The following is a 24225-nucleotide window of genomic DNA, read 5'->3' as shown; positions in this document are numbered from 1 at the left end:
TCGAGAAAAATAAAACTGTACCAATGGTGGAAACAGCCGAAGCAGCTTAAGTGATAACCCTTTTCAAATTCTATTTTTATTTAAAACATGTTTTTTAAAGCTTTGTTTTCAAGATATTTCGTCGTCTAAGTTAACACATTGGCTGTAGAAAACTGCTCAGTCATAAAGGCTTCCGGCTCAAAACCGATAACTCGACTGTTGAGTCAGATATGTATATATGTATATATGTGTACACACACGCGCACACACACACACGCGCGCGCGCGCACGCGCACACACACACACACACACACACACACATACACATACACATATATATATATACAATGCTTTACTGTACGAATCAGTATTGCTTCAGCTTTTGTAGAAGCAAACTGTGTTTTATATTAATCTCTTGTTGGTTTGTGAATACGTATTTTATTTTTAACGAACACTTAACTGTAATAATTATTGTGCAAAGGCAAGAGAAGTATTGTTTGTTTTTACAATTTTTTTAAAATATACTGGTAAATGTGCACAATTAGGGCCTATACGAAAAATCAATTAAAAGCTAGTCGATATAATGTATTTTTTCTCCCTGAATCCAAAACTATTGTTAGAATTAGGGGGTCGCTTGTTTGTGTATATCTAACGTTTTGTTTAACAATTATAAAAAATAAGATAACGTATACATTTTTTCATTTTTTATAACAGATACATACCATCAATAACAATATAGTAGATACATGCCACCAATAACAATAAAACAAAGATTGACGATTAAACACTATTAAGTATTATTGGTCCCCAGAACAAATATATTGCTGAGGTTATCTCGATACATTCTGTAAAAGAAGAATACTTTTTATATTCTTAGAATTAGAATATATAAAGAAGAACATAATGAAGGCTTTCGTACTTGCTACGTGTTTGCTAATCGTAAGTACAAAGCGAAAACATGCTATAATTTTTTAAGTACATTGGTTACAAGTATATTAAATTGAAATTGTCTAAATATACTTATCACAAATATGTATATATATACACTGGCGCAAAAAAAAAACGAAACAAAATTTTTGACCGATTGTTAGGCAATATTCAAAGTGATGCAACTTTGCGAAAAATCATCCAAATTACATGTACTTTTTTTTAAATTAAAGGGCAAAGACTCTACTTTGAGAATCCCTACGCGAAAGTTTGATTTGTTAAGTGCGCACCTTTTATATCGCATAAAAACCAAACATGTGTTTTTTATTTGAAAAAAGTAAAAGTTTGTTATCATTTTGCACAAGTTTCTCGTTAAAATCTTGCTAATATTAATTCAGATTCTGAAAGTTCATTCTTTTCTAAACAATTTAAAAAAAAAATACATGTCGATACGATGTTTTTTGTTGATTGCACGCTAGTTTGAAATTTGTACTGCATTTTAGGGTATTTTAGCGAATAAATATGGTATTTTTTAAATATCATGAATTTTAAGTATCAATATAATATTGCACATTAATTTTATTCGTGTTTAACTCAATCATACCGCCGTCATCAAAGTGACCCGATCTGCACCACGTGGAAAATGACGATCAGATTTTGTACATCATGTGGCCGTGAAAAGGCTGATTTTTTAAAATAAAATTTGAACTTTTACTCTTTATGTATGAGTATGTGTATATGTATGTTTACGTGTATGTGTGGGTTTATGAGTATAGATAAATGTGATCTTCTGTTGACTTCAGTGAAATTGGTGCATCAGCTATCCGTTATATTCAGATCAGGAAGTACAAATTTCCACCGATGAATTTCAGAGCCACATGATGTACAAAATCCGATCATCATTCTCCACGTGGTGCAGATCGGGTCACTTTGATGACAGCGGTATGATTGAGTTCAACACGAATAAAATCAATGTGCAATATCATATTGATACTCAAAATTCATGATATTCAAAAATACCGTATACTTGCTAAAATACCCTAAAATGCAGTGCAAATTTCAAACTCGTGTGCAATCAACAAAAAACATCGTATCGACATGTATTTTTTTTTAAATTGCTTAGAAAAGAATAAACTTTCAGAATCTGAATTAATATTAGCAAGATTTTAACGAGAAATTTGTGCAAAATGATAACAAACTTTTACTTTTTTCAATTATAAAACACATGTTTGGTTTTCATGCGATACAAAAGGTTCGCACTTAACAAATCAAACTTTCGCCTAGAGATTCTGAAAGTAGAGTCTTTGCCCTTTAAATTAAAAAAAAATGTACATATAATTTGGATGATTTTTCGCAAAGTTGCATCACTTTGAAAATTGCCTAAAAATCGGTCAAAAATTTTGTTTTGTTTTTTTTTTGCGCCAGTGTATATATATATATATATATATATATATATTGTACAAGGTATATAATACAACAATATACATACATTTATATTACATTTATTATACATTTATATTAATAAATATAAACGCATATGTAGTATGCAAAGCATTTCATATTTAAACCGTATTCTGTACATAACTATATATCAGTATTACATTAATCATTTGTCACAGATAAGCAAGATATTACACACACCAAATTATTATTAAAATTAAAGTATTTATACATTTTATATGAATATAATAAGTTTTCTCAATTTGTTTGCTCAGATGATCGTTTATGCAGCTGATGCTCAACTAGTGGAAAGACTTCCTGAAGCCTTAACAAAATGTCCATCAGTAGTGACACAGTGTGCACCTAACCCAAGTGAGTGCCAAACATTAAGATAAAACATTAAATATTAAATTACAAGAAATGGTTCTATTTGATCAATAAAATTAGAAAAGAATAATAAATTATGCCACGTCTCGTCCGGATGGATAGTATGTAGTGCGTTCCGTCGCGCGCGTTCCGTCGCGTTGTCCCAACAAATACTTTAATGAAAGTAAAAAAAAGCGCGCGCGCCACTTTATCGGCTGCAATCGCGTCACTTCATCAATCGCCTTTCCGCGGTCCGCGCCGGCTCACACGCTTCATTGTTTTCCTGTTATGCATGTTCTCAACAGTACGTGTTTCTTGTCCAATTTCCTTTCCGATTTTCGTCAATCTCAAGGTGTCATTACATGCGGCGTATCTAGCGTAACGCGTAACTTGCGTCGACCAATTACATTGTCTTTAACGTACGCTAAGACGATTTTAGGAACACTTAAGACATGTTAAAGGACGATGTGATTGGTTGACGCAAGGTACGCTTACGCAAGTTACGCCGCATGTGAAGGCACTCTTAAGCTTCGTTATGGGTAAGTCTTCGCATAGTTCAAGGAAGAGGAAGAGGTCTTGAGTGAGTCCCAGATGCGCACAGTAATAAACGGACACAGCAGGCCAAGTGAAACGGACACAGTAATAAACAGACACAGTAACAAACGGACACAGTGCAAAACGGACACAGACCAAATGCGCACAGATCAAATGGACACAGTAATAAACGGACACAGATCAAATGCGCACAGACCAAACGGGCATAGTAATAAACGGACACAGTAACAAACGGACACAGTAACAAACGGACAGAGTAACAAACGGACATAATAATAAACGGACACAGTGCGGAACGGACACAGTCGCAAACCCATGTGGTGCAGAGAATGCTTTGCACGCACGCACACACACACACACACACGCACACACACACACACACACACACACACACAAACACACACAGGGGTGCAAGGAGGGCTTTGCCTCCCTCCCGCATCTACCTTGTCGGTAGGGGTGCCCTGAGAAGTTGCAACCCATGTGGTAAGTTCGTGCGCATTTGGTCCGTGCGCATTTGGTCTGTGTTCGTTTGTTACTGTGTCCGTTTGTTACTGTGTCCGTTTATTACTGTGTTTGTTTGGTCTGTGCGCATTTGGTCTGTGTCCGTTTGTTACTGTGTCCGTTTGTTACTATGTCCGTTTATTACTCTGTCCGTTTGGTCTGTGCGCATTTGGTCTGTGTTCGTTTGTTACTGTGTCCGTTTGTTACTGTGTCCGTTTATTACTGTGTTTGTTTGGTCTGTGCGCATTTGGTCTGTGTCCGTTTGTTACTGTGTTCGTTTGTTACTATGTCCGTTTATTACTCTGTCCGTTTGGTCTGTGCGCATTTGGTCTGTGTCCGTTTATTACTCTGTCCGTTTGGTCTGTGCGCATTTGGTCTGTGTCCGTTTGTTACTGTGTCCATTTATTACTGTGTCCGTTTGATCTGTGCGCATTTGGTCTGTCCGTTTGTTACTGTGTCCGTTTCACTCAGCCTGCTGTGTCCGTTTATTACTGTGCGCATCTAGAACGCTCCCGAGGTCTTCCTCGAGGAACCGCCTGGCTGACATCGAAAAGAAGCTATCGCTTTTAATCAAAGCTTTAAAAGAAAAGAACGTTAAGGCCGGATTTACAATAGATGTAGTAAGCCTTATGCCATAAGAAATTGACCAATTATGATCAAATATGAGAAGAATAATCTAATATAATTGGTTAATTTCTTATAACATAAGGCTTACTACACTTATTGTAGATCCGGGCTAAAACGCGGCGTTACTTCTCTAGACCCTTCTGCGGTTTCTTTTCTCGCGCACCAAGAGAATCTAGCGTCCGGTGGCGAGCAATCTCCGGAGGATTCTCCCCAGGGGACGTTTTTGTTTCCTCAGGGCATGTCCCGAATAACAATTTGGCAGTGCTGCCTATTCTGCAAAGATTGATAGACTCTTTAATCTCAGGTGTGTACGAACATCCCAGCTCTGTTAATGCAGACAGCGGAGTCGACACAACCATTTCTGATCCTCGCAATAATCCTTTTTTTTTTTCAGTTCCCGTAAGTATTATTGCCTTGAATGAGAATTTACCCTCAGACCTGCCCCCGATCGGTGCTTCTAATCTTGCCGGAGATGCCCGCACGGCATGCCCGCGACTGCAGAGTTAAAGAAAAATCCCGTTAATTCTCTCTCTCGGGAACTTTTTGGCTCGGATTTGAAAGAAGCGGAATCTCCACCATTGAATGATCTGGTACCCGAAAAATGGCGCGAACTTGCGAAAATCAACGGAAGACTTTGTTTAAAAAATTCTCTACGCCCGAAGTAATCGCCTTTCTTAAGGCTCCCAGACTGAACCCTGTAGGTCAGCATTAAAAAATAATTCCATAGTCAAGAGAGACGACTTCAGCTGCTTGAATCAGGACTAGGCAGGTGCGGCTCTTTACGCATTAGGAAGTGCTATCTCAGACTTCTTGAGTCTGGATATGCAACACTCTCTAAACTCATATGTTCGTCTAGTAATCGCTAAAGTTAATGAAGCAGCTAGGATTTCAGCAGATCTTTTTTATCACTTCGCCGTGTCTAGAAAAGCTCAAATTAAACCGGCGTTTAATTTCTTAGCTAAGACTACGGCAGATACCATCCCAGCGGATAACTTTTTGTTTGGATCTTCGTTCAGAGAAGAAATTAAGAAGTTCCTCAATAGAAAAATCATCTAGAGAGATTGTTAAGTCGACCTTGTCAATGTCACGAAAAATTCAGCAGCCAATTAAACAACCAACCCAAGTAGCTCCGTCCAGTTCGGGAAACTCCCACGCCCCTGCTCCGAGGATGAGATTGAAAGCGACCAGGAGGTCAGGGGTTTCAAGCAGCAAGCGCCGGATTACTCTAGGTCACGGTCGAGAAGACGATGAATGATTCTCAGGTACATATTGCGGGCAGGTTATCTCGCTTTCTTCCTAAATAGAGGGAAATTACATCAGATCAGACGATCTTGCAGGTTATTAGCGGTTACCGTCTACCGTTTAGATCTCACCCACCCGTCCAGAATTCTGAATCCTCTGTTTATCTATCTATTATCTATCTATTAATAATTTGGAAAAACAAATCTGTCTCCGCGAAGTCACCAGGCTTTGCAATTTTGGAGTTATTGAAAGAGTTGCCAATTGCGAAGGTCAATTTCTTTTCTCCTTTTTTGTGATTAGAAAGTCATCGAGTGGCTGGAGATTTATTCTAAACTTAAAACGTCTTAATGTGTTTTATTGTGGCTCCTCATTTTAAGTTGGAGGACTGGAAAACAGTCATTTGTCTTTTTTTACCCCATGACTTTCTGGCTACTATTGATTTACGAAATGCATATTTTTTAGTGCCCATTGCCTAGGAAGATAGAAGATTTCTACGTTTTTTAGAACCAGCTCTTTCAATTCAAGGTCTTCTCCTTTGGCCTTGCGTCAGCTCCGTATATTTTCACCAAGATCTTAAAGCCGGTGGTGTCTACTTTCAGAGAAAGAGGCTTCCTTTCGATCGTTTACCTGGACGATTTTCTTCTCATCGCATTTTCTTATCAGAAATGTCTCAGCGACATCATCTCTTTTATTGTCCTTGTGTTTCATTATCAATAATCATAAAAGTGCATTTATTCCAGCTAAATCTGTTTGTTTTCTAGATCTGATTTTGGAAACAGATTTTTTCTTAATCTCTGCGGATAAGAGACATAATCTTCTCCAGGCAACACTTTCTATTTTAGACAAAAAATCATGTAAAATTCGCTTCTTAGCTAGTTTTATTGGCTCTTTGATTGCAGTTTGCGCTGCTGTTCAATATGGCTTTCTGCATACTTAAGATCTTGGAGAGGATTAAATTTCTAGCGCTTTCGTCTGTAGATGATGACTTTGATTCGGAAATGCTCCTTTCCGATCTTCGATCAAGAATAATCTCTTATGGTGGAAAAATGCTGAATTTTGTCACACGTTTTCCTTTGCGTTCCGCCGTGCGGAATCGCGACGCAGATCAAAAATGATACGAAAGAGGGAGGGAGGATGGACGTTTCCTCGAAAGTCTTGTAAGTTGTCGCTGAGCGATTTGCGGGATTTATCACGAATGTTGGGCGCACGAAAGTAACCCCAAGATCCCGCTTCACGCTCGCACGGAGTAATTAGGCCGCTCCGATTTCGGTAGAGGGACGGGGCGGTATGCCACAGGCGAACGTTCGATTACACGAAACAACACATACAAGATGATACAAGAAATCACATACATTCTTTGTAAAACAAATTAATGCACGACAGCATGTTTATTCAGACGAGGAAAGTTAACAAAAATAAGTAATAATAAAAAAAACTGAAATGTAACAGAAATTTCATTTAGTGCGCAAAAGACGGAACTTGCGAGAGAATTAACTAGAAAGCGCGAACAAAATAATTACAATAGGAAAAGGTGCGAAAAATAACAATCAGTTAGACAAGGACGCGAAGCCTAATGACAACGACAAGCCGCGAGACGACAAGTAACGCGAGAACACGAATGCGGCAATCACAACGCAAACGAAATGACAATGAGACGACGGCGCGACATTCACGAAACGGAATTGACGGAAATGAAACTGATACAAAACTCGGGAGGAACCGGAGCCACACGCATAATTGCGGATACCATGACACGAATTCTCGACGCATGCAACGCGATTCGGCTAGCACGCACCTCGCGCGTGCAACGGTATGGCGGTCGCGCTGCCGGCCTTCTCCCGCGAATTAATGCTCTTCTACGCTACGACCCGGGGCCACGATCCTCAGCGAGCGCGCTTCACACACGTAACTTTACGACACTCGAATCTTAGCCTCCACGAGTTCTTGACGGCTCGCTGCGCATGGGAGTCGATTGCTTGTTTTAACACTAAGAAGTACGCCCTCGCGCACTACTACACTAAGGCCCGAATTTATAATCGTCACACTTGGCATTTGGCACTCAGTCGCCGCCATATTGTTGCTTTTCGTCCAATTACGTTCCGTAAAACAAAGCGACTGAGTGCCAAGTGCCAAGTGTAACGACTATAAATTCGGGCTTAAGAGCTTGCTCCCAGAACGCTAGCGCGATCCGCCGACTCGCAAGTAACTTTACAAAATTATACACGCGTTACGGGCAACTTCACCGGCTTCTTTGTCCTTCTAAGTTCTCTCCAAGGCCCTCGCTCCACCTCGGGATGTTCGTCCTTCGCTCGTTACGCCAGGAACTTGAGGACGGCCGGGCTGTCGATATGCTATCTCGAGCAGCTGGTGCGGGAGAGCACGCGATCGAGACGCAAGATGCTCGATCGCAAGTGTGTTCCCCACGCAGGGCGTGCGCTACGTGGCTGCGCGTGGCGTCAGCCAATAAGGAGTACGCGCTACGCGACAGCTCGCCCAATGACGTCAATGACGTACGCGATCCAATTTCGCGAGGCGTTCTTTGATCGCGGGGCCCTCCTCCTCTCTTGCAGGCGGCCTTCCGGTTAGTCTTATCTGCCCGGGCCGATATGGGAGGCTAGTTAAAGCTGAAGAATCCTCCGCTGCTGCTGGCCTTGTCGGCTTTTCCGATGTGACGCCTCGTCTAGTTTTCTGCCGTGCCGCTTGCCGCGGCTCCTGCTGGGGTCCAATGCCCCCGCAGCAATCGTCCTATGCCTCGGCCCTGTCCTCTATTTTCCGCTGCTCCGCCAAAGCCGAATTCCTTGTCCTGTGTAGTGTTCCTCAGTGTTTTCACCGAGTGAAGCGCTAGATACGCAAAATACAAAAAGAAATATAATCAGAATTTGTAAATAATATCGCTAATGTGGCCCGCCAAGGATCGCAATACGCTCGCTGCACCTCCCGTCCGTTCTCGCTAGCGCGAGCTCGGGCCTTGTGACGGCGGAGGGATGCTGCGACGCCGCGAAACTGCAACGTCACAACTCCCCCACGCCAAGAGGGACCGGTTGCAGTTTTCCCCTATAGCCACTCGCTTTCGGAATACACGTCGCTCTGATACGCTATAGCAATCGAGATCCCCAGCTTACGGGCCACCAAAAATTCGACAAACACAAATTCAAACACAAGGCCTAAGGAGGAAGAGCACAGAAAAATCTTGTGCAAATTTACTTCGCTTGCGGCACTGCTTCAGCCCGCGCCCCCGCTTGCGGCGCCCGCCGGGTCCGCGGTCCCAGAGAACAAGCCGACTCAGGCTCCTCCACCGTCCCGTCCTCCGGACTCCCCCTACCCTCTCGGATCAAGGATCACTGGGATGAAGAGCAGGTAGGACTTGAAATAGAACACTGTGGGGTTATTGTAACTCATAACATGGTTTTATTTACGAAAAACAAAGCTTCGGTCCGCCCGCGCCCAGGCACTATCCGCAGAGGACCGAGACAATAACTACAAAACAAATTCACCGGAGCGGTGACTCCTCCAGTGCGCGCAAACGGGAGAAAAGGAAGAAATTGCACCCTCCCAACACGTACACAAACTATAATCGCCTCGATAAGACTAGTAATCGGCAAAACAAAAAGGAAGAAACTGACAAAGGGCCAAACAAACAAAAAATAAAAAAGGTAAAGGAAAAAAGCACAGCCACAATAGGCCCGTGCCCCGGGCTCATTCTCCATGTCGCGCGGGTTTGGGCTAGACGCGCCTCTATTTCACCGTCCCTCGGATCTGCTTGCGGGACCCCGATAGGCACCCCCGCCTCCGCTCGTGCTCCGGTTTGTGGGCGTCGTACAGTCCCTCCTTCAACCACCCGGTACGGCACTGCGGGCACGTACGCACCGTTACGACCGGGCGGCCGCACTGAAAGCAATGATGCTTCCTCTTTGGTAGCCGACATTGCTGGAAAAGTGGCGGGCGCTGCCACAGTTCCAACACAGCTCCCTACTGGTTACTCAGAGGTCGCTGGGTGGCGGGTACAAAGGTTTCACCTCCGGTGGTTTCTCCTCCCTTATGTGACGGGCTCCCTTACAAATCCACCATAGCTTTTCCCCCGAGAAGTTGATCTCGGAGCTCTCCAGGAAGCCCTCGTCATTGTCGTCGGGAACCACCTCGCTCCCCTCTCGAGTGGCATCGGACGATCGGGTTCTGCTTCCCGGCGCGGTTGTTGCCAGTTCGATATCTTCCCCGCTCGCCGTTTCTTCGCCGGTTTGGCAGGCAGCGTCCTGGGTTATAGGCCACTCGCGCACCACCGCGCCCCGGATCGTCGTGCTCCGCTCCCTTACTCTCTCCAATTCCTCCTGGAGTTCCACCCAGAAGGTGCGGTGATGTTCCGTAATTTGGCGGAATAGCCGGCTCTATTCTGTCGAAATTCGCGCGACATCCTCGCCCCAGAACACGAGGAAAGAGGAGAGTCGGCTTTTCACCTGGCAGGGTGTGCGTTACAGACAGCACTCAAAGACTAATTTTCTCCGGTCACCAGTTACTCCTACGGAAGAATAGGAACATTATATAATTTGAGGTCTTTAACATGGATCTTGCCTATCGGGTTACCTGACACCTCCGCGAGCTCATATATTACCGGCGACAAGATCGAGTGAACACAAACGGTCCGTGATACTTATTCGCCAACTTCGCCGCTACGTGCTGTGTGGCAGACGACACCATGTGCTGACGCTTCAACACGCGATACCCGATTGCGAACTGTCGATCACGTCGGCGCAGGTTGTAGTACTTGGCTTGTTTCTCTTGGGCAGCCTCGAGATTTTCTACAACCCATTTTCTTACGAGACGAATTCTCTCCATTCTTTCCCGCCACGATTGCGGGTCCGCAGCCTCGATTTCCGGCTCCGGCTTGTCCAGCGCGCGGGTTAATTCTACCGGTTGCGGTTTTCTACCAAAATTCAGAAAGGCAGGAGACGTATGCAACAACGAATGCTGTGCCGTGTTATACGCGAAACGAAATTCCTGTCGAAACTTCTGTCGAAGATCTCTCACATAACGTCCCAGCGAAAGAGATTCTTTTGTTTCAGGAGGACTTCCACGTAAAAGATCAAGAGGCGTCCTTAGATCTCGCCCTAAATAAAGCTCAGCAGGAGTCAGATAAGCCAAAAGGTACATAAGAATCCAGAGATCCCAACTCTTTTGACTCCAAAAAACTTACTTTGCTAAAAAGTTGGTAATAGTTTGATGTTGGCGTTCCACTTGACCATCAGATTAAGGATGAAGAGAATAAATATTTGTTTTCCGAAGAAGAAGTAGGAAGAGGTCCTAAATGTTCATCTAAACTCTTTCAAATGGAGTGCCAACATTATAAATTTAAAGAGGGGACTTCCCCTTTTTGAAATGACCTTTCCTAGAAACACAAGCATCACAAGATTTACGCCAATCCTCAACGTCCCGCTTACAGGTTGCCCAAAAGAAACTATTGTTATTTTGTCCTTTCTGTTTAATTATCGTGGAAGGCTTGAAATAAATGCTCGCTCATTTACATAAAAGGAAGAAAAAAAAAGATTTGCCTTTTTTAATGACCAGAAAAGAAGGCGCCTACAAGAAAATAAATTTTGTTATCTATTTACACAAAAAAGTGAATAATATGTAGTACTTTTCAATTACCTTCACGGTCATTTACTGACTTGACAGTATATTTCGTGTCACACAAAAAAATAAATTATTTGTATCAAAAATCTGTATGCATGCTTGCACACGAATCTAGAGGTTACATAGATAGATTTTTCGATTGTACTTGATATCGACGCGCGAGCGCGGTCGATAGTGTGACACTCATAAATAATCACGTGGATTATTCAAACATAAAATAAAAGAAAATAATTATATTTAACAGAAACATTTCCAAATTCTCTCTAGTGTCTTATTAACACCGAAGTGTCCGCTCGAAAAAAAATGGAGCTCAAAATTTCTTTTGTACGCCTACGGGGAACAATAAGCTGAAGAGTGGTCGACTTTAAATTAGGGGCAAACCATTTTCTATATAGAATTCCACTCCGGAGACAGAGAGTATCCTAAGAAGACCGATAAATCCGAGAAGAAACATTCTGGAAGAGAATTCTGCACGTGGAGGAAGCTCTCCCGCCTCCTTACCACGAATGAAAATCGTTATGCAAAAATCTTCTCTTTGATCCTTACGCCATTCCGCTAAGTCATCTTCGGGGATAATAATTCGCGCTGTCGTGTCCACAGGCTCCTAGGGACTTCTCCCCTTCACACATCCGTTAAGACATTCCATCTGCATTTCCGTGAGACTGGCCTTTACAATAGATAACTTCGAACTCAAAGCCTTGATCATGTTTCTTTAAAATGGCTAATATCTTTCAGGGAGTTGGAAGGACAACTTGCTCGTTGGTTGAAGTCTTTCCAACCAACGAGCACGTTGTCCTTTCAACTCCCTGAAAGACATTAGCCACCTTAAAGAAACATGATCAGTGCGTAAAAAGAATTTTACATCATAGACAGGGACTTTGAGACTCCTCAATCACACCAAGATTTTTCATACTCTCAATGATTTTTTCCACTTCCCCACGTAAATGTAAAGGAATCTGACTAGGTACCTGCTTTATTTATATGCCTATGTTTATAAGAAGAAACATCTTGGATATTAACAGCATGTTGAATTAAATCACAGTCTCCAGCAACGAAAACACGTCACAAAATTCTTCAAGAAAGTCAGAAAAATTATTTCTTCAAATTTCATTAAGATTAGACGAATTTTTAAGAGTGAGTTCCTCTACGACGGAAAGAGTCCCTTCGGAAAATACTTCCAAACGTGCAATTTCTTTTTCCGCGGGAAAGAAATCAGAAAAAGCGGCATCAAAAATATTCCCCAAATTAACTCTCTTAAGAAAATCGGCAACAAGTAAACAATTGTCTCGAATGTTAACTATAATAAAAGGAATTTTCAACGAAAATTTTTCAATTTGAACCTTAGCCAAAATTTTTCTCCTGCAAGAAATCCTATCCCCGGTAGGGTACCTCAAAATACAACTTTCAGTTTCCAACGCAAATTCTTTACCTTTGACAAACTTCTTATTTACAACCGAAACGTCAGAGCCCGTATCAATTTTAAAGGAACATTTTTTCCCATCCAAACTCCCCATAAACAAAATTTTCCTTATTATTAACATATAAACATGAACAGAACGTAAAACGTCAGGCTCGTTAATAAAACGGCTGACTATCGGAGCTCCCTCCCCAAAACTCGCTCCGGGAAGGTCCTAAGCCCCTCCCCCTAAGTTTCCCCCTTCCACGGGACAATCCACGCGAAAATGCCCTGTCTTACCGCACGTCCAACACTCGCGCGAGCGACCGGCCGCGGATTTTTGCCCACGCCAGTCTTTCTTTTCCCCAGCGGACTTTTTTACCCCCTGTTCCTTTCCGTTCCGCGTGCGCCCTTCTCCGTTTTCCTCGAAATTATTTTTGACATCGGTCAATGATTTAAATCTTTTTCCATACCCGGAATTTCCTTCCAGAATAATCTTCACCGCCCTAGCCATTTTAATGGCCAATTTCAACGAGGAAGCTCCCTCGAACTGGAGAGTTCTTCTCACGAAATTATCCGCGAGAGTAGAAGCAAATTGCGCGCAAGCAATCTGTTCGCGGACTGAAAAAGGACATTCGGGATACGCGGGCTAAACGCAAAAGCCTTTTGAGCTCGGCCCCGAAAAAAGCGTAGTCCCCATACCTCTGCTTCCGGCTAAAGAGTAAATAATAATTTTGCGTAAGTTGACTTTTACCGAAACGCACTTCTAATTTCGATTTTAGCTCTTCGAAACTAAATTTCTCCAAATTTTCCACAGACTCTAAAACCGCACGCGCTTTTCTCCTCAGACAAGCGGCCTGAGCGACGGACTTCCTCGCGTCATCCCAAAGATTCGCGCGCGCGATAAAAGAAAACTGAGAGAGGTACTCCCGCAGCGGAACACTCCCGTCAAAAACGTCGAGCTTCAGCTTCAGGCTAAGTCCGGAGGACTCGCGAATCTCGCAAGAAGCCCCCGCAAACGCGTCTAGCCCCCGCACACGCGCCCGCGCCATCCCCAGCGGCGCATGCGCGTCTCTCGCCCGTCTCGCCTGAAGCATCATCTCCCTCGGTCTCTTTTAACACTCTATTATCGGAAAGACTTAGCTGCAAGCGGCTCCTCTTCGTGACGACGCAGCGTCGCGGCTTGCTCCTCCTCCCTCCGCGCTTGGCTCTCGCGCAACAGTCGCATCTCCTCTAGGAAAGCTTTCAAAATTCCCGATTCCCGCTCTGAGTCCCGTGCGTCCGTGCAGACATCCTCCGCAGTAACGAAAACGTGGGGACGAGTCACAACAAGGGAACGGGTAACGGACATTTTCTTTTTTCCAAGTAACTTGCACACTTCCAGACACAAGAACTCGCGCACGTTTTACAGGATCCAACAAATGGATCCTGGACGAATCTCCAAAATATTACACGGGCGCACGCGGAAATGAATGAGACACACTCTTTCTTATAAAACAAACGGCTTTATTCCGGGTCAAAGAATACACGTTCTCTTGAGCGCGAAACCAAAATTAAACTCAATGTTTATTTGCGTTGTCAAACTAATGACAGCTGACAACGCTCTTCCGAAAAATCAATATATCGATTGGCCAGGTCAGCTGACCGATCCAAGGGGCGTAACAATACTATTCTTATTAAGATCCTTATTAAGACTTTTATTAAGATCATTATTAAAATTATATTAATTATCATTCCAAATTTAAATCTTATTCTAATTTAATAAAATTCCATAAATTGGATTTAATAAAGTCTTAGTAAATTTATTAATTGTTAATAAAGCCTTATATAAAACTAGAAAAATTGCTATCATGACTACATATCTTGCTTCATTTTTATAAGGGCTACATATATAATTTTATGAGCATATATAATTATAAGGGCACATTTTTATAAGAGCTACATATATAATTTTATGGGCATATATAATTATAAGGGCACATACATGACTTTCTTATTAAGTCCTTATACAAATTTTATAAAATTTTTTTTAAACTTTTTATTTGAAACATTAATTTTTTTTTACGGGGAGGCTTGACCGAAGGAAGGAAATAGAGGAGAAGATGAGAAGTAGGATTGACGAGAGAGAGAGAGCTGCTACGCAGAAGGAAAGGCAGGCAGTGAGTAGGGAAGAAGAGGATAGGAAGAGGAGGGAGAGGAAATAGTTTGGAGAGGGGTAAAAGGGAATGAAGAAGAGGATAAAAGGAGGAGAGAAAATGGTTTATAGAAGATATAATAGAGAAGGCGCTGGAAAGGGGGATAGAATTAGATAGAGTGGAGGAAAGGAGGGGAAGGAAAAAAGGCGGCTGTTAATTACAGAGATATCTAAAAAGGAGGACAGAAAGGAGATTTTGGCAAGAGGGGGTAGGTAAAGGGGTGTGGGGGATTGGCGTGGACGAGGATCTGACGATGGAGGAGAGAAGGATAAGGTGGAGGATTTTGGAGACGGCAAGAAGAAAGAAGGCGAAAAGGTTAAGGAGTTAAAAAGGTGGAGGTTTCGAATAGAGAATTATGGGTAGGGGATAGGAGGTGAAGCTGGGATGGAGAAAAGGAGAGATGGAAAGAGGGTGATGGGAAATAGGTGAGGAGGGAGGAAAAATGAGTGTAAAAGGGTCACGAATGGGAGAAGAGAGGAAGGGGAAGTAGAATAAAAGGCGAAAAGAGGAGAGAGGTAAATTTCCTGGGGTAGCGGGGAATGGGTCAAGAAAGGATGAGGTGGGGCCGAGAAGGAGAAGGTAGGGATAGTTGTGAGGCTGCCTAATGGCCAAGGCGGTAAGGTTGAAAAAGACCATATTATGTATAATGGAATGTATACCTGATGTTGAGACTGCAAACCCCAAAGGGACGCAGTATAAATAAATTTAATTCTAATTACCTTATATGATTACGAAAAAGATTTTATGATTTAATTGGTAAGAAAACATGATTTTCATGTTTGCAACTGCCATTTTGAATTAAAAAAAGATAATATCAGATTTGTTTTTAGCTATTCCAAAAACATAAAATTACATTTTTTTCAGCGCTGAATTTTTAATAACTTTTCTAAATTAAAAAAAACTTTTCTAAATTAAAACATTTACGTAAAATTATGAAAAAACACTCTTTTTAAAGTTTTTCAACAATTTTAAAAAGCGCACATTTTTAAATTTTGATTCTAATATTAATTAGAAAATAATATAAAAGGTTTTATTTAAACGCATGCTGTATTGAATTATTCCGCAGTTTTTGATGTTTTCTGTTTAAACCCATACAGCACTGAAAGATTGCGACAAGATTGCAGAAATATTTTATTGCAAGATTGCAATATTGCATATTGGCTACATAATATAAATGCAACATTGATGCAATGTTACAGCAACGTCAAAATGTGCGCCTTTAGCAATATTGCATTATAATATTGTAGCAACGTTGTAACGCAATGTATTTGCAATAATAGATTGAATCGTTTTTTTTATTATTGCTTCATATTATGTAACATAAATTACTATAATTATTATTGATTTTTCATGTTTTAAATAAATAAAAACGAACTTTATATATTATATATATTTTATTAGCAATAAAATCAAATACAAATTTAATGAACAATAATACAGTTATTTTATTAAACAAAAATTATTTTTTGATAACCGTTAAAAATGTTTATAGAAATTTGAAAAAAAATTGTAGCATAGTGTGTTTAATGTATTTAAAATGTGTTTAATATCTCATACAGTACAAAGCTCCGATTAAGTTCACAGGGAGTTCATTTTGCTGAGCTCCGGAGAAGCTTACAAAATTCGACAAAACAAGCTCCCAGGGAGTTTGTTTTGCTGAGTTTCCGAGAACATAACAAAATTCGATAAAACAAGCTCCCAGAGAGTTCATTTTGCTAAACTCTCAAGAAGCTTACAAAATTCGACAAAACAAGCTCTTAGGAAGTTCGTTTTGTTGAGTTTCCGAGAAGCTTACAAAATTCGACAAAATAAGCTCCCAGTAAGTTTATTTTGCTGAGCTCCCGGGGAACTTACAAAATTCGACAAAACAAGCTCCCAAGGAATTCATTTTGTTGAGCTCCCGAAAAGTTTACAAAATTTGACAAAACAAGCTCCCAGGGAGTTTGTTTTGCTGAGTTTTCGAGAACCTTACAAAATTCGACAAAACAAGCTCCCAGGGCGTTCATTTTGCTGAGCTCCCGAAAAGCTTACAAAATATGACAAAACAAGCTCCCAGGGAGTTCGTTTTGTTGAGTTTCCGAGAACCTTACAAAAATCGACAAAACAAGCTTCCAGGGAATTCATTTTGCTAAGCTTCCGAGAAGCTTACAAAATTCGACAAAACAAGCTCCCAGGGAGTTCGTTTTGCTAAGTTTCCGAGAACGTTACAAAATTCGACAAAACAAGTTCCCAGGGAGTTTATTTTGCTGAGCTCCCGGGGAGCTTACAAAATTCGACAAAACAAGCTCCCGAGAAGTTTACAAAATTCGACAAAACAAGCTCCCAGGGAGATCGTTTTGCTGAGTTTTCAAGAAGTTTACAAAATTCGACAAAACAACCTCTCAGGGAGTTTATTTTGCTGAACTCCGAAAAAGCTTACAAAATTCGGCAAAACAAGCTCCCACTCAGATAGCCAAGAGAGATTGAACATATCGGGTAAATTAATGTACTGCATGTATAGTCATATAGCTGCGAGTAGTTCGCAAGATCGCCACTAGGCGAAGGCACGGCGCTCCTCCTTCTCGTGAGAAAATTTACTTCAAAAAGCTTATAAAAGAAAACCATCACTCACGGCTTACCTAGCAGTTAGTACTTCACTAGCAGCAAAGTGTAGTATATATTGTTTTTGTTACACGAAGAGAGTTCGTGGGTCTTCGCAACTCAGAGAGAGCTTCCGAAAATTGAGAAAATATAAAAATAAAATTTTTTTTGGCAGCTCCTATGTCCGGAAGCTTCCTGAGAGCTTCATCTAAGCTCGCAAGGAGTTCAGAAATTATGTTTTAAGAGCTCCCTGCGAGCTTCAAAATAATTCTCGAGAAATTTTTATATAAGCTTCCCGGGAGCTCATATGTCCGCTTTTGGGAGCTTCCTGAAGGCTTAAATGAAGCTCTCCTTGAGAGTTTAGATGAAGCTATCAAAGAGCTTATATAGAAGCTTCCCGGGAATTACTTTAAAGCTCGCAGGAAGTTCTTAAAACATGATTTCTGAACTCCCTGCGAGCTTAAATAAAGCTCTCAGGGAGCTCTCAAAAGCGGACATAACAGCTCTCAGGGAGCTCCGTGCGAGTTTTTTGGAAGCTTAAATGAAGCTTATGAAAAATTTTGTGAGCTCCTCGGGAGCTCCTCAGGAGCTCCCCGTGTTGTGTGGGATAGTGTGTCATGGTATGTACACACATAAGTACATGCATAGTATATATCTTGTCATCTTGTCATTTTTCTTGTACTTGAACATTTTTTTTAAATATTGAAACAAAAAAGTAATTAAGTTAGGGTGTCATTACATAATTTAATCAAATGAAGATAAAGGTGTGTGTGTGTGTGTGTGTGTGTGTGTGTGTGTAGCCATTTTGAAATACATAGTGCAAATTCGGCATCTGTAATTTGACTAAATTGCGTATGTAATCGAACAGCTTCTGTAAAATAACAAATAAGAATACTATCATTTTAATTATTACATATATATTTTTTATCAGATAACTTCTAGTAGGTGTTGAACCTATAAAGTAATAATCGACTTTGGCTAAGAAAATCATTTTATTTATCTTTATATTAATTATATTTGCACACAAAAGGAATCTTCTTTCACGTCGCACGAACTTATTACTCTTGGCACAGCCAGTGCCCTGATTTTCTTTTCGTATCTTTTTGTTTCCGGTATCTTTATAATAATAAAGTATTTCTCTCTTTTTAAGAAAAGTTACAATAAAGATTATTCATTGCAAAAAAAAGAAAATATAGATATTGAAAAATCAGATAACCCCTAATAGGAGTTTAATCTATAAAGTAATAGTCGATTTTGGCTAAAAGTGAATAATTTTATTTACCTCTATTCTATATTATATTTGTACACAAAAGGAATCTTCTTTCACGTGTGTTGCACGAGTTTATCACTCCCGGCCGATTCACCGCGAAATTCGTAAATCTCTGCGAGCATGCTACGGGCGCATGCCACCTGATACTCCCGCGAGTTTGCCTTTGCAGCTTCGGAATATTTTATTCTGAAACGCGAGAAGGACGATCTGCCGAACCTCTTTCCTCCTTAGCGACGAGGGAGATTGTCTCCGGAATATTGTATCTGCAGCAGAAACTTGCGCAGAAAAGAAACGTGTCCGCGGCACGGCACAATTGTCTGCACGCAAGTAAATTGGCAAAATCTCTTTTCTCGCGCGGCGGACGCGGCGTTATGGCGGCGGCATTAGGTCAGCTGCACTATTGAATTGGTGTGCAACAACATAGAGTAAAAAACACCTTAAAAATTATATACATCTTTATGATAATAATTAATAATAATAAAAAAATATAGCATTACAATATTTTTGCAACGTTTCTGTAACATTGCTATTGGAAGTTAGCAAACCAATGATAATACAATGTTTCTACAATATTGCACTGCAATCTGCAAGATTGCAAGATTGTTGCAATGCTGTTGGAATTTTTTGTGCTGTATGGGAAGGCACTCCACTATCAGCGGTCCATTTTACATGTCAATAGACGAATTCTTTTAACAAAAGTTTGCGTTTAATCGGTAAAACGTCCCTTTCTAACTCTAATTAAGAGATTTATTAAAAAATTTATAAAAGAAATTTTTAATGAAAAGCTATATATTAAGTCGAAAGAAGTCTCGAATTATAATTTCGAGTAGTACTTCAGTCGATATGTTTGTTTCTAGAATAACTGCATTTTCCTAAAAATATAAATACTAATATAAATGTTCAAACTAAAACCTAAAATCTAATAACTCGTAATTTAAATATCTGCAACTATCAGTTTTATTTACTTTGATAAGAATGTGTTTAATTTCTTATTTAAATAATACGTATTAGCTGTTCGCTTCGACAACACAACTCGGTAAGCGATCTCGCAATTGTCTATTGAATCATTGTCACGAGTGTTTCGCGTGCTCACTTCTCTTACGCGGCGATACACGCGCACGCTCGCTCTAGCTGATTTCTGTAATATTGTACGAATTTCAGTCAGTCTTTGTTCTGACTCAGAACTAACGAGAATAAAGCTCTAGTAAGACATATCACTCTAGCATATATCGAGTCATCTTACTTATCCATTCGGACGATCGATGTCTACCAACTCCTCACACACTCCGCTTATCACCTCGATCTCTTAACTCAACAATAAGCATACAGAATAATGAAAAAAATCCACGTTAAAAAATTGATTCTTAATGAGTAATATTGAAATTTAAATAAGTTTTATTTATGAATTTAATCATAAAAAGTCATACGCATTTAAAATTATATTCATTTAAAATTATATTCAAATTTGTAACTTTGTCTTACGTTACAGGCACTCTCTTAACATGTTATGATACTTGGTATTGTTTACTTAAAGTGTTAGGCGTAGTAAGTATTTATATAAAATTATATAAAATATATAAAATTATATAAAAATTATATAAAAAAAGATACACACATACACATATGTGAATATGACTACTAAACTTTTTAATTAGTAAAATTTTACTTATTACTATTATAATAATTTATTATAATATGATTCTATAATTTTACACTTAAAGCTTTCACGGCCATTGACATTGCTTCCAATAGAAAGAATTTCCGGATACATTCTGCGTTTTGGTACAGCGTTGCGCCGATGTTTTGCAAACATTGCACTGACAGTATCGGAGCTCCTAGCCCTGATGATGCAAACTGCAATGTTTGCGAAACATCGGCGCAACGCTGTACTAGAACGCGGCATGTATCCGGAAACCCTTTCTATTGGAAGTATAATTCTATAATATATATTTTTTTATAATTAACCCTCAATCTCTCCCTATGGGTCGTTTTCGTCCTGCTTAAAACTGCTATTGTTAATTTCTCGTACAACCGCGATGCTAGCGCCATCAACATTATAAAAAAAAACTTTGGGAGGGAAGGGTCTTCAGTGCAAAAGGCCAGCCCGGTCTGTTTGTTCTACTCCAAACGCCAGCCAGATAAAATTCAAATAGGATGTTTTCGACCCATAGAGAGGGATTACGTAAGTAAAAAATGACTTTTTCGAAAAAAAATTTTTTTTGTAAATTAAGTATTTTCGGACACGTACACGCATTTTAGAACATAATTATGTGTATATTTTAAATTGAACATCTACAATGAAAATTAGAAATTCAGAATACTTTGAGCAGATCAATAAAATTCAGCATTCAGCAAATATTGGGAAGATTGGACATTAACTAATAAATTAAAAAAAAGAAAAAGATGTTTTTATTGCTTATACAAAAATGATAAAAAAACCAATCAATGTTGTGCTAGATGCAACAAACCCGTTTGCGATGATCATCGTTTGAATTGCTGTCACGACTGTTTTTAAACTGTTTTCTTTCTATTTTTAGAACAAAATTTTGTATTTTTACTATGTATTAAATAATAATTTGTTAAAACTTTAAGCAGAAAAAATAATTGTAGATTTACTGATGTTTCTCTATTTTACAATACTATTCATCATCCTCAAAAAATACCAATTTTTATACGCTGAAATTGGATATCTGCTTTCATTCTACATTGATCAGATATTTTTTTTGTAAAGAGGAACTTTTTTCCTTCCAGAAACTGATAAAAAAAAATTTTTTTTCAAAATTTTTACCATCGTTATATATTTTTTAAAAATTAACTTTTTTATTAATTTTATTTATTGTTTATTAAAAAATACATATTAAATTTGGGAGAGGGGGATAATATAATGGTAGTTTCTTAAAGAGAAATGTTTAAAGAGTATACATGATTTTTTTCAGATTTTTTAAACCATTATTTATATGGTTATAAAGGCGAGGACGAAAATAACGACCCATAGGGAGGGATAGAAGCGGGATAAAAGATATGCCGAAAAACACGGGAGGGATTGAGGGTTAACCTAAAAAGGGAAACATAATTTAAAATTAATTTAAAAAGCGGAATTTGTAAATTAAATAGGAAGAAAGGGAGATGAAACGATAAATTTAAGTGTATTTAATTGAAAGAAAAACTTCAGAAATAAAAATTTGAATAAATACTTATATAAATTTAGTAACTTAAAATTCAAATAATAATAGTGTGTATAACGGCTTTTGGTATTAACTTAATACTAGTTGGTGTATTGAAATGCTAATAGAGCCAAAGCCAGTTGGTGTTTGCTATAAAATATATTTCTTCTACAAAACTTTCTCAGTACAAACGTTTCGGCATATTGTCTTCGGCCATCTTCAGTGTGTGGTAATCTTCATCTAATACATAATTAAAATTCTTTTCTAAGCTTAAGGTATATCGAGACATTTGTTGTTCCTTTCCATTTTCCATTTTACAATATTGCTAAAACCAGAGAGTATAAAAATTCGAGTCAACCTTATTAAAGTTAATGAAATAAGTTATAGGTAACTGTTAAACAGTGAAAATGATTTCTATGTATCCTTGGTATTCTTTCTTTATTTGTGTATGTTATTGTTCGTCCTAACATACACAAATAAAGAAAGAATACCAAGGACTTTCACGGATACATAGAAATCACTTTCACTGTTTAACAGGTACCTATAACTTATTTCATTAACTTTAATAAGGTTGACTCGAATTTTTATACTCTTTGGTTTTAGCAATATTGTAAAATGGAAAATGGAAAGGAACTTTCCTAAGCTTAAGGTATATCGAGACATTTGTTGTTTCTTTCCATTTTCCATTTTACAATATTGCTAAAACCAGAGAGTATAAAAATTCGAGTCAACCTTATTAAAGTTAATGAAATAAGTTATAGGTACCTGTTAAACAGTGAAAGTGATTTCTATGTATCCGTGAAAGTCCTTGGTATTCTTTCTTTATTTGTGTATGTTAGGACGAACAATAACATATTTCATTAACTTTAATAAGGTTGACTCGAATTTTTATACTCTCTGGTTTTAGCAATATTGTAAAATGTAAAATGGAAAGGAACAACAAATGTCTCGATATACCTTAAGCATAGGAAAAAATTTTAATTATGTATTAGATAAAGATTATCACACACTGAGGATGGCCGAAGAAAATGTGCCAAAACGTTTGTACTGAGAAGGTTTTGTAGAAGAAATATATTTTATAGCAAACACCAATTAGCTTTGGCTCTATCAGCATTTCAATACACCAACTATTAGTAACTTAAAGTTAAACAACAATGAAAATTTTCAGTTTTAAAATTTAACTGTTTAATAACAAAACCACATTATATGATTATTATTTGTAGGTTGATGAAAATGATGTACTGATGGATAAAAGGGCTCTTGAATTTTGTGAATTTCTAATCACTGATCCTAAAGAAACGGCTCATTGCGAGAAGGTAGCCAGTCAGTGCTTTGAGAAAGGTAATCCATGTATATTTTTTAAATAAATATTTATTTGTAATAAAATATACATTAAAATTGTATAAATTTTTCAATCAAATCTAAAATAATTTTTTGCTTTGCTTAATTATAAATTATAGGAAATCAAATATCAGGATCCGACAGCGAGAAAACCCGAGTTAAACTGACATGTACAGTTAACAGTGGTCTACCAAGCCTTGTACTTAGTATACCAAACCTTACAAATATACCAGGTCTTATAGATGCAGTAGGCAATCTAAATCTACCAAATCGTATAGAGGAGATATTATAAAAGAAAATGCATAATGATTTGTTGAAGATATCAATGCAGTTGATAATCATTATTTTATGCCAATTTAAAATGTGAAATAATTCGGTTTTTGTTATAGTTCTATATTATGTTTATAATTAGCACTTAAAATCAATATGTCAAAAATAAAATATAATGCACAACGTTATCTACTATTTTACAGATTATTTTCATAAAATTCTAATTTTTATATTATTTGACAATCGCAGCAACATTTAACTGATACACAATCTAACTGACAAATTCAACATCACACAGTATCTTATTTATCTCATCAACACCTGTATAAAATTGATCTGAGAGTAACATATCTCAGTCATAATATTAAGTGTTTAATACATCTGTAATAAAAGCAAAGTACAATTGATAAATTAATTTTTATAAATGACGATCTGAGAATCCTCAAAAAAAGTGCACATAAAGTCGATTGCTCGCATTTATTTGCTCTCGAAATTTATTGTTGTAGCTTTTCCGCAATGCCGATTAATTCTCTCGCTGTGCTTACTTCGTACAAGAGTAGCTGTAATTGCGATTGAATTTTGACAGCTATCAAATATGTACAGATACACAATTATCGTTGTAATTTATTTTAAAAAATTAAACAGTAAATAGTTAAGTAGCACGCGCGAAGCGCGTCTGTGATGTCTGGTCATTTCTAAAAAGGACATGTCATTGATACTCAAATCTATCGTAGTTTATTATTATCG

General features: G+C 38.7%; 1 protein-coding gene across 1 annotated transcript; it reads left to right on the top strand.

Annotated features, from left to right (window-relative positions):
• Window positions 1–335: 335 nt before the first annotated feature.
• On the top strand, window positions 336–23885 carry LOC118647700 (venom allergen 2-like). Its single transcript, XM_036293085.1, has 6 exons — window positions 336–400; window positions 694–918; window positions 2622–2718; window positions 20193–20248; window positions 23091–23208; window positions 23328–23885. The coding sequence occupies exons 2-6, from the start codon at window positions 883–885 to the stop codon at window positions 23498–23500; spliced, it is 480 nt and encodes a 159-aa protein (XP_036148978.1). The 5' UTR covers window positions 336–400; window positions 694–882; the 3' UTR covers window positions 23501–23885.
• The last annotated feature ends 340 nt before the right edge of the window (window positions 23886–24225 follow it).

Source organism: Monomorium pharaonis, chromosome 10, assembly GCF_013373865.1.
Source record: "Monomorium pharaonis isolate MP-MQ-018 chromosome 10, ASM1337386v2, whole genome shotgun sequence".
Lineage (NCBI taxonomy): Eukaryota > Metazoa > Arthropoda > Insecta > Hymenoptera > Formicidae > Monomorium > Monomorium pharaonis.
The sequence above is the reverse complement of the archived record's forward strand: the minus strand, read 5'-3'. Positions and strand labels throughout refer to the sequence as shown.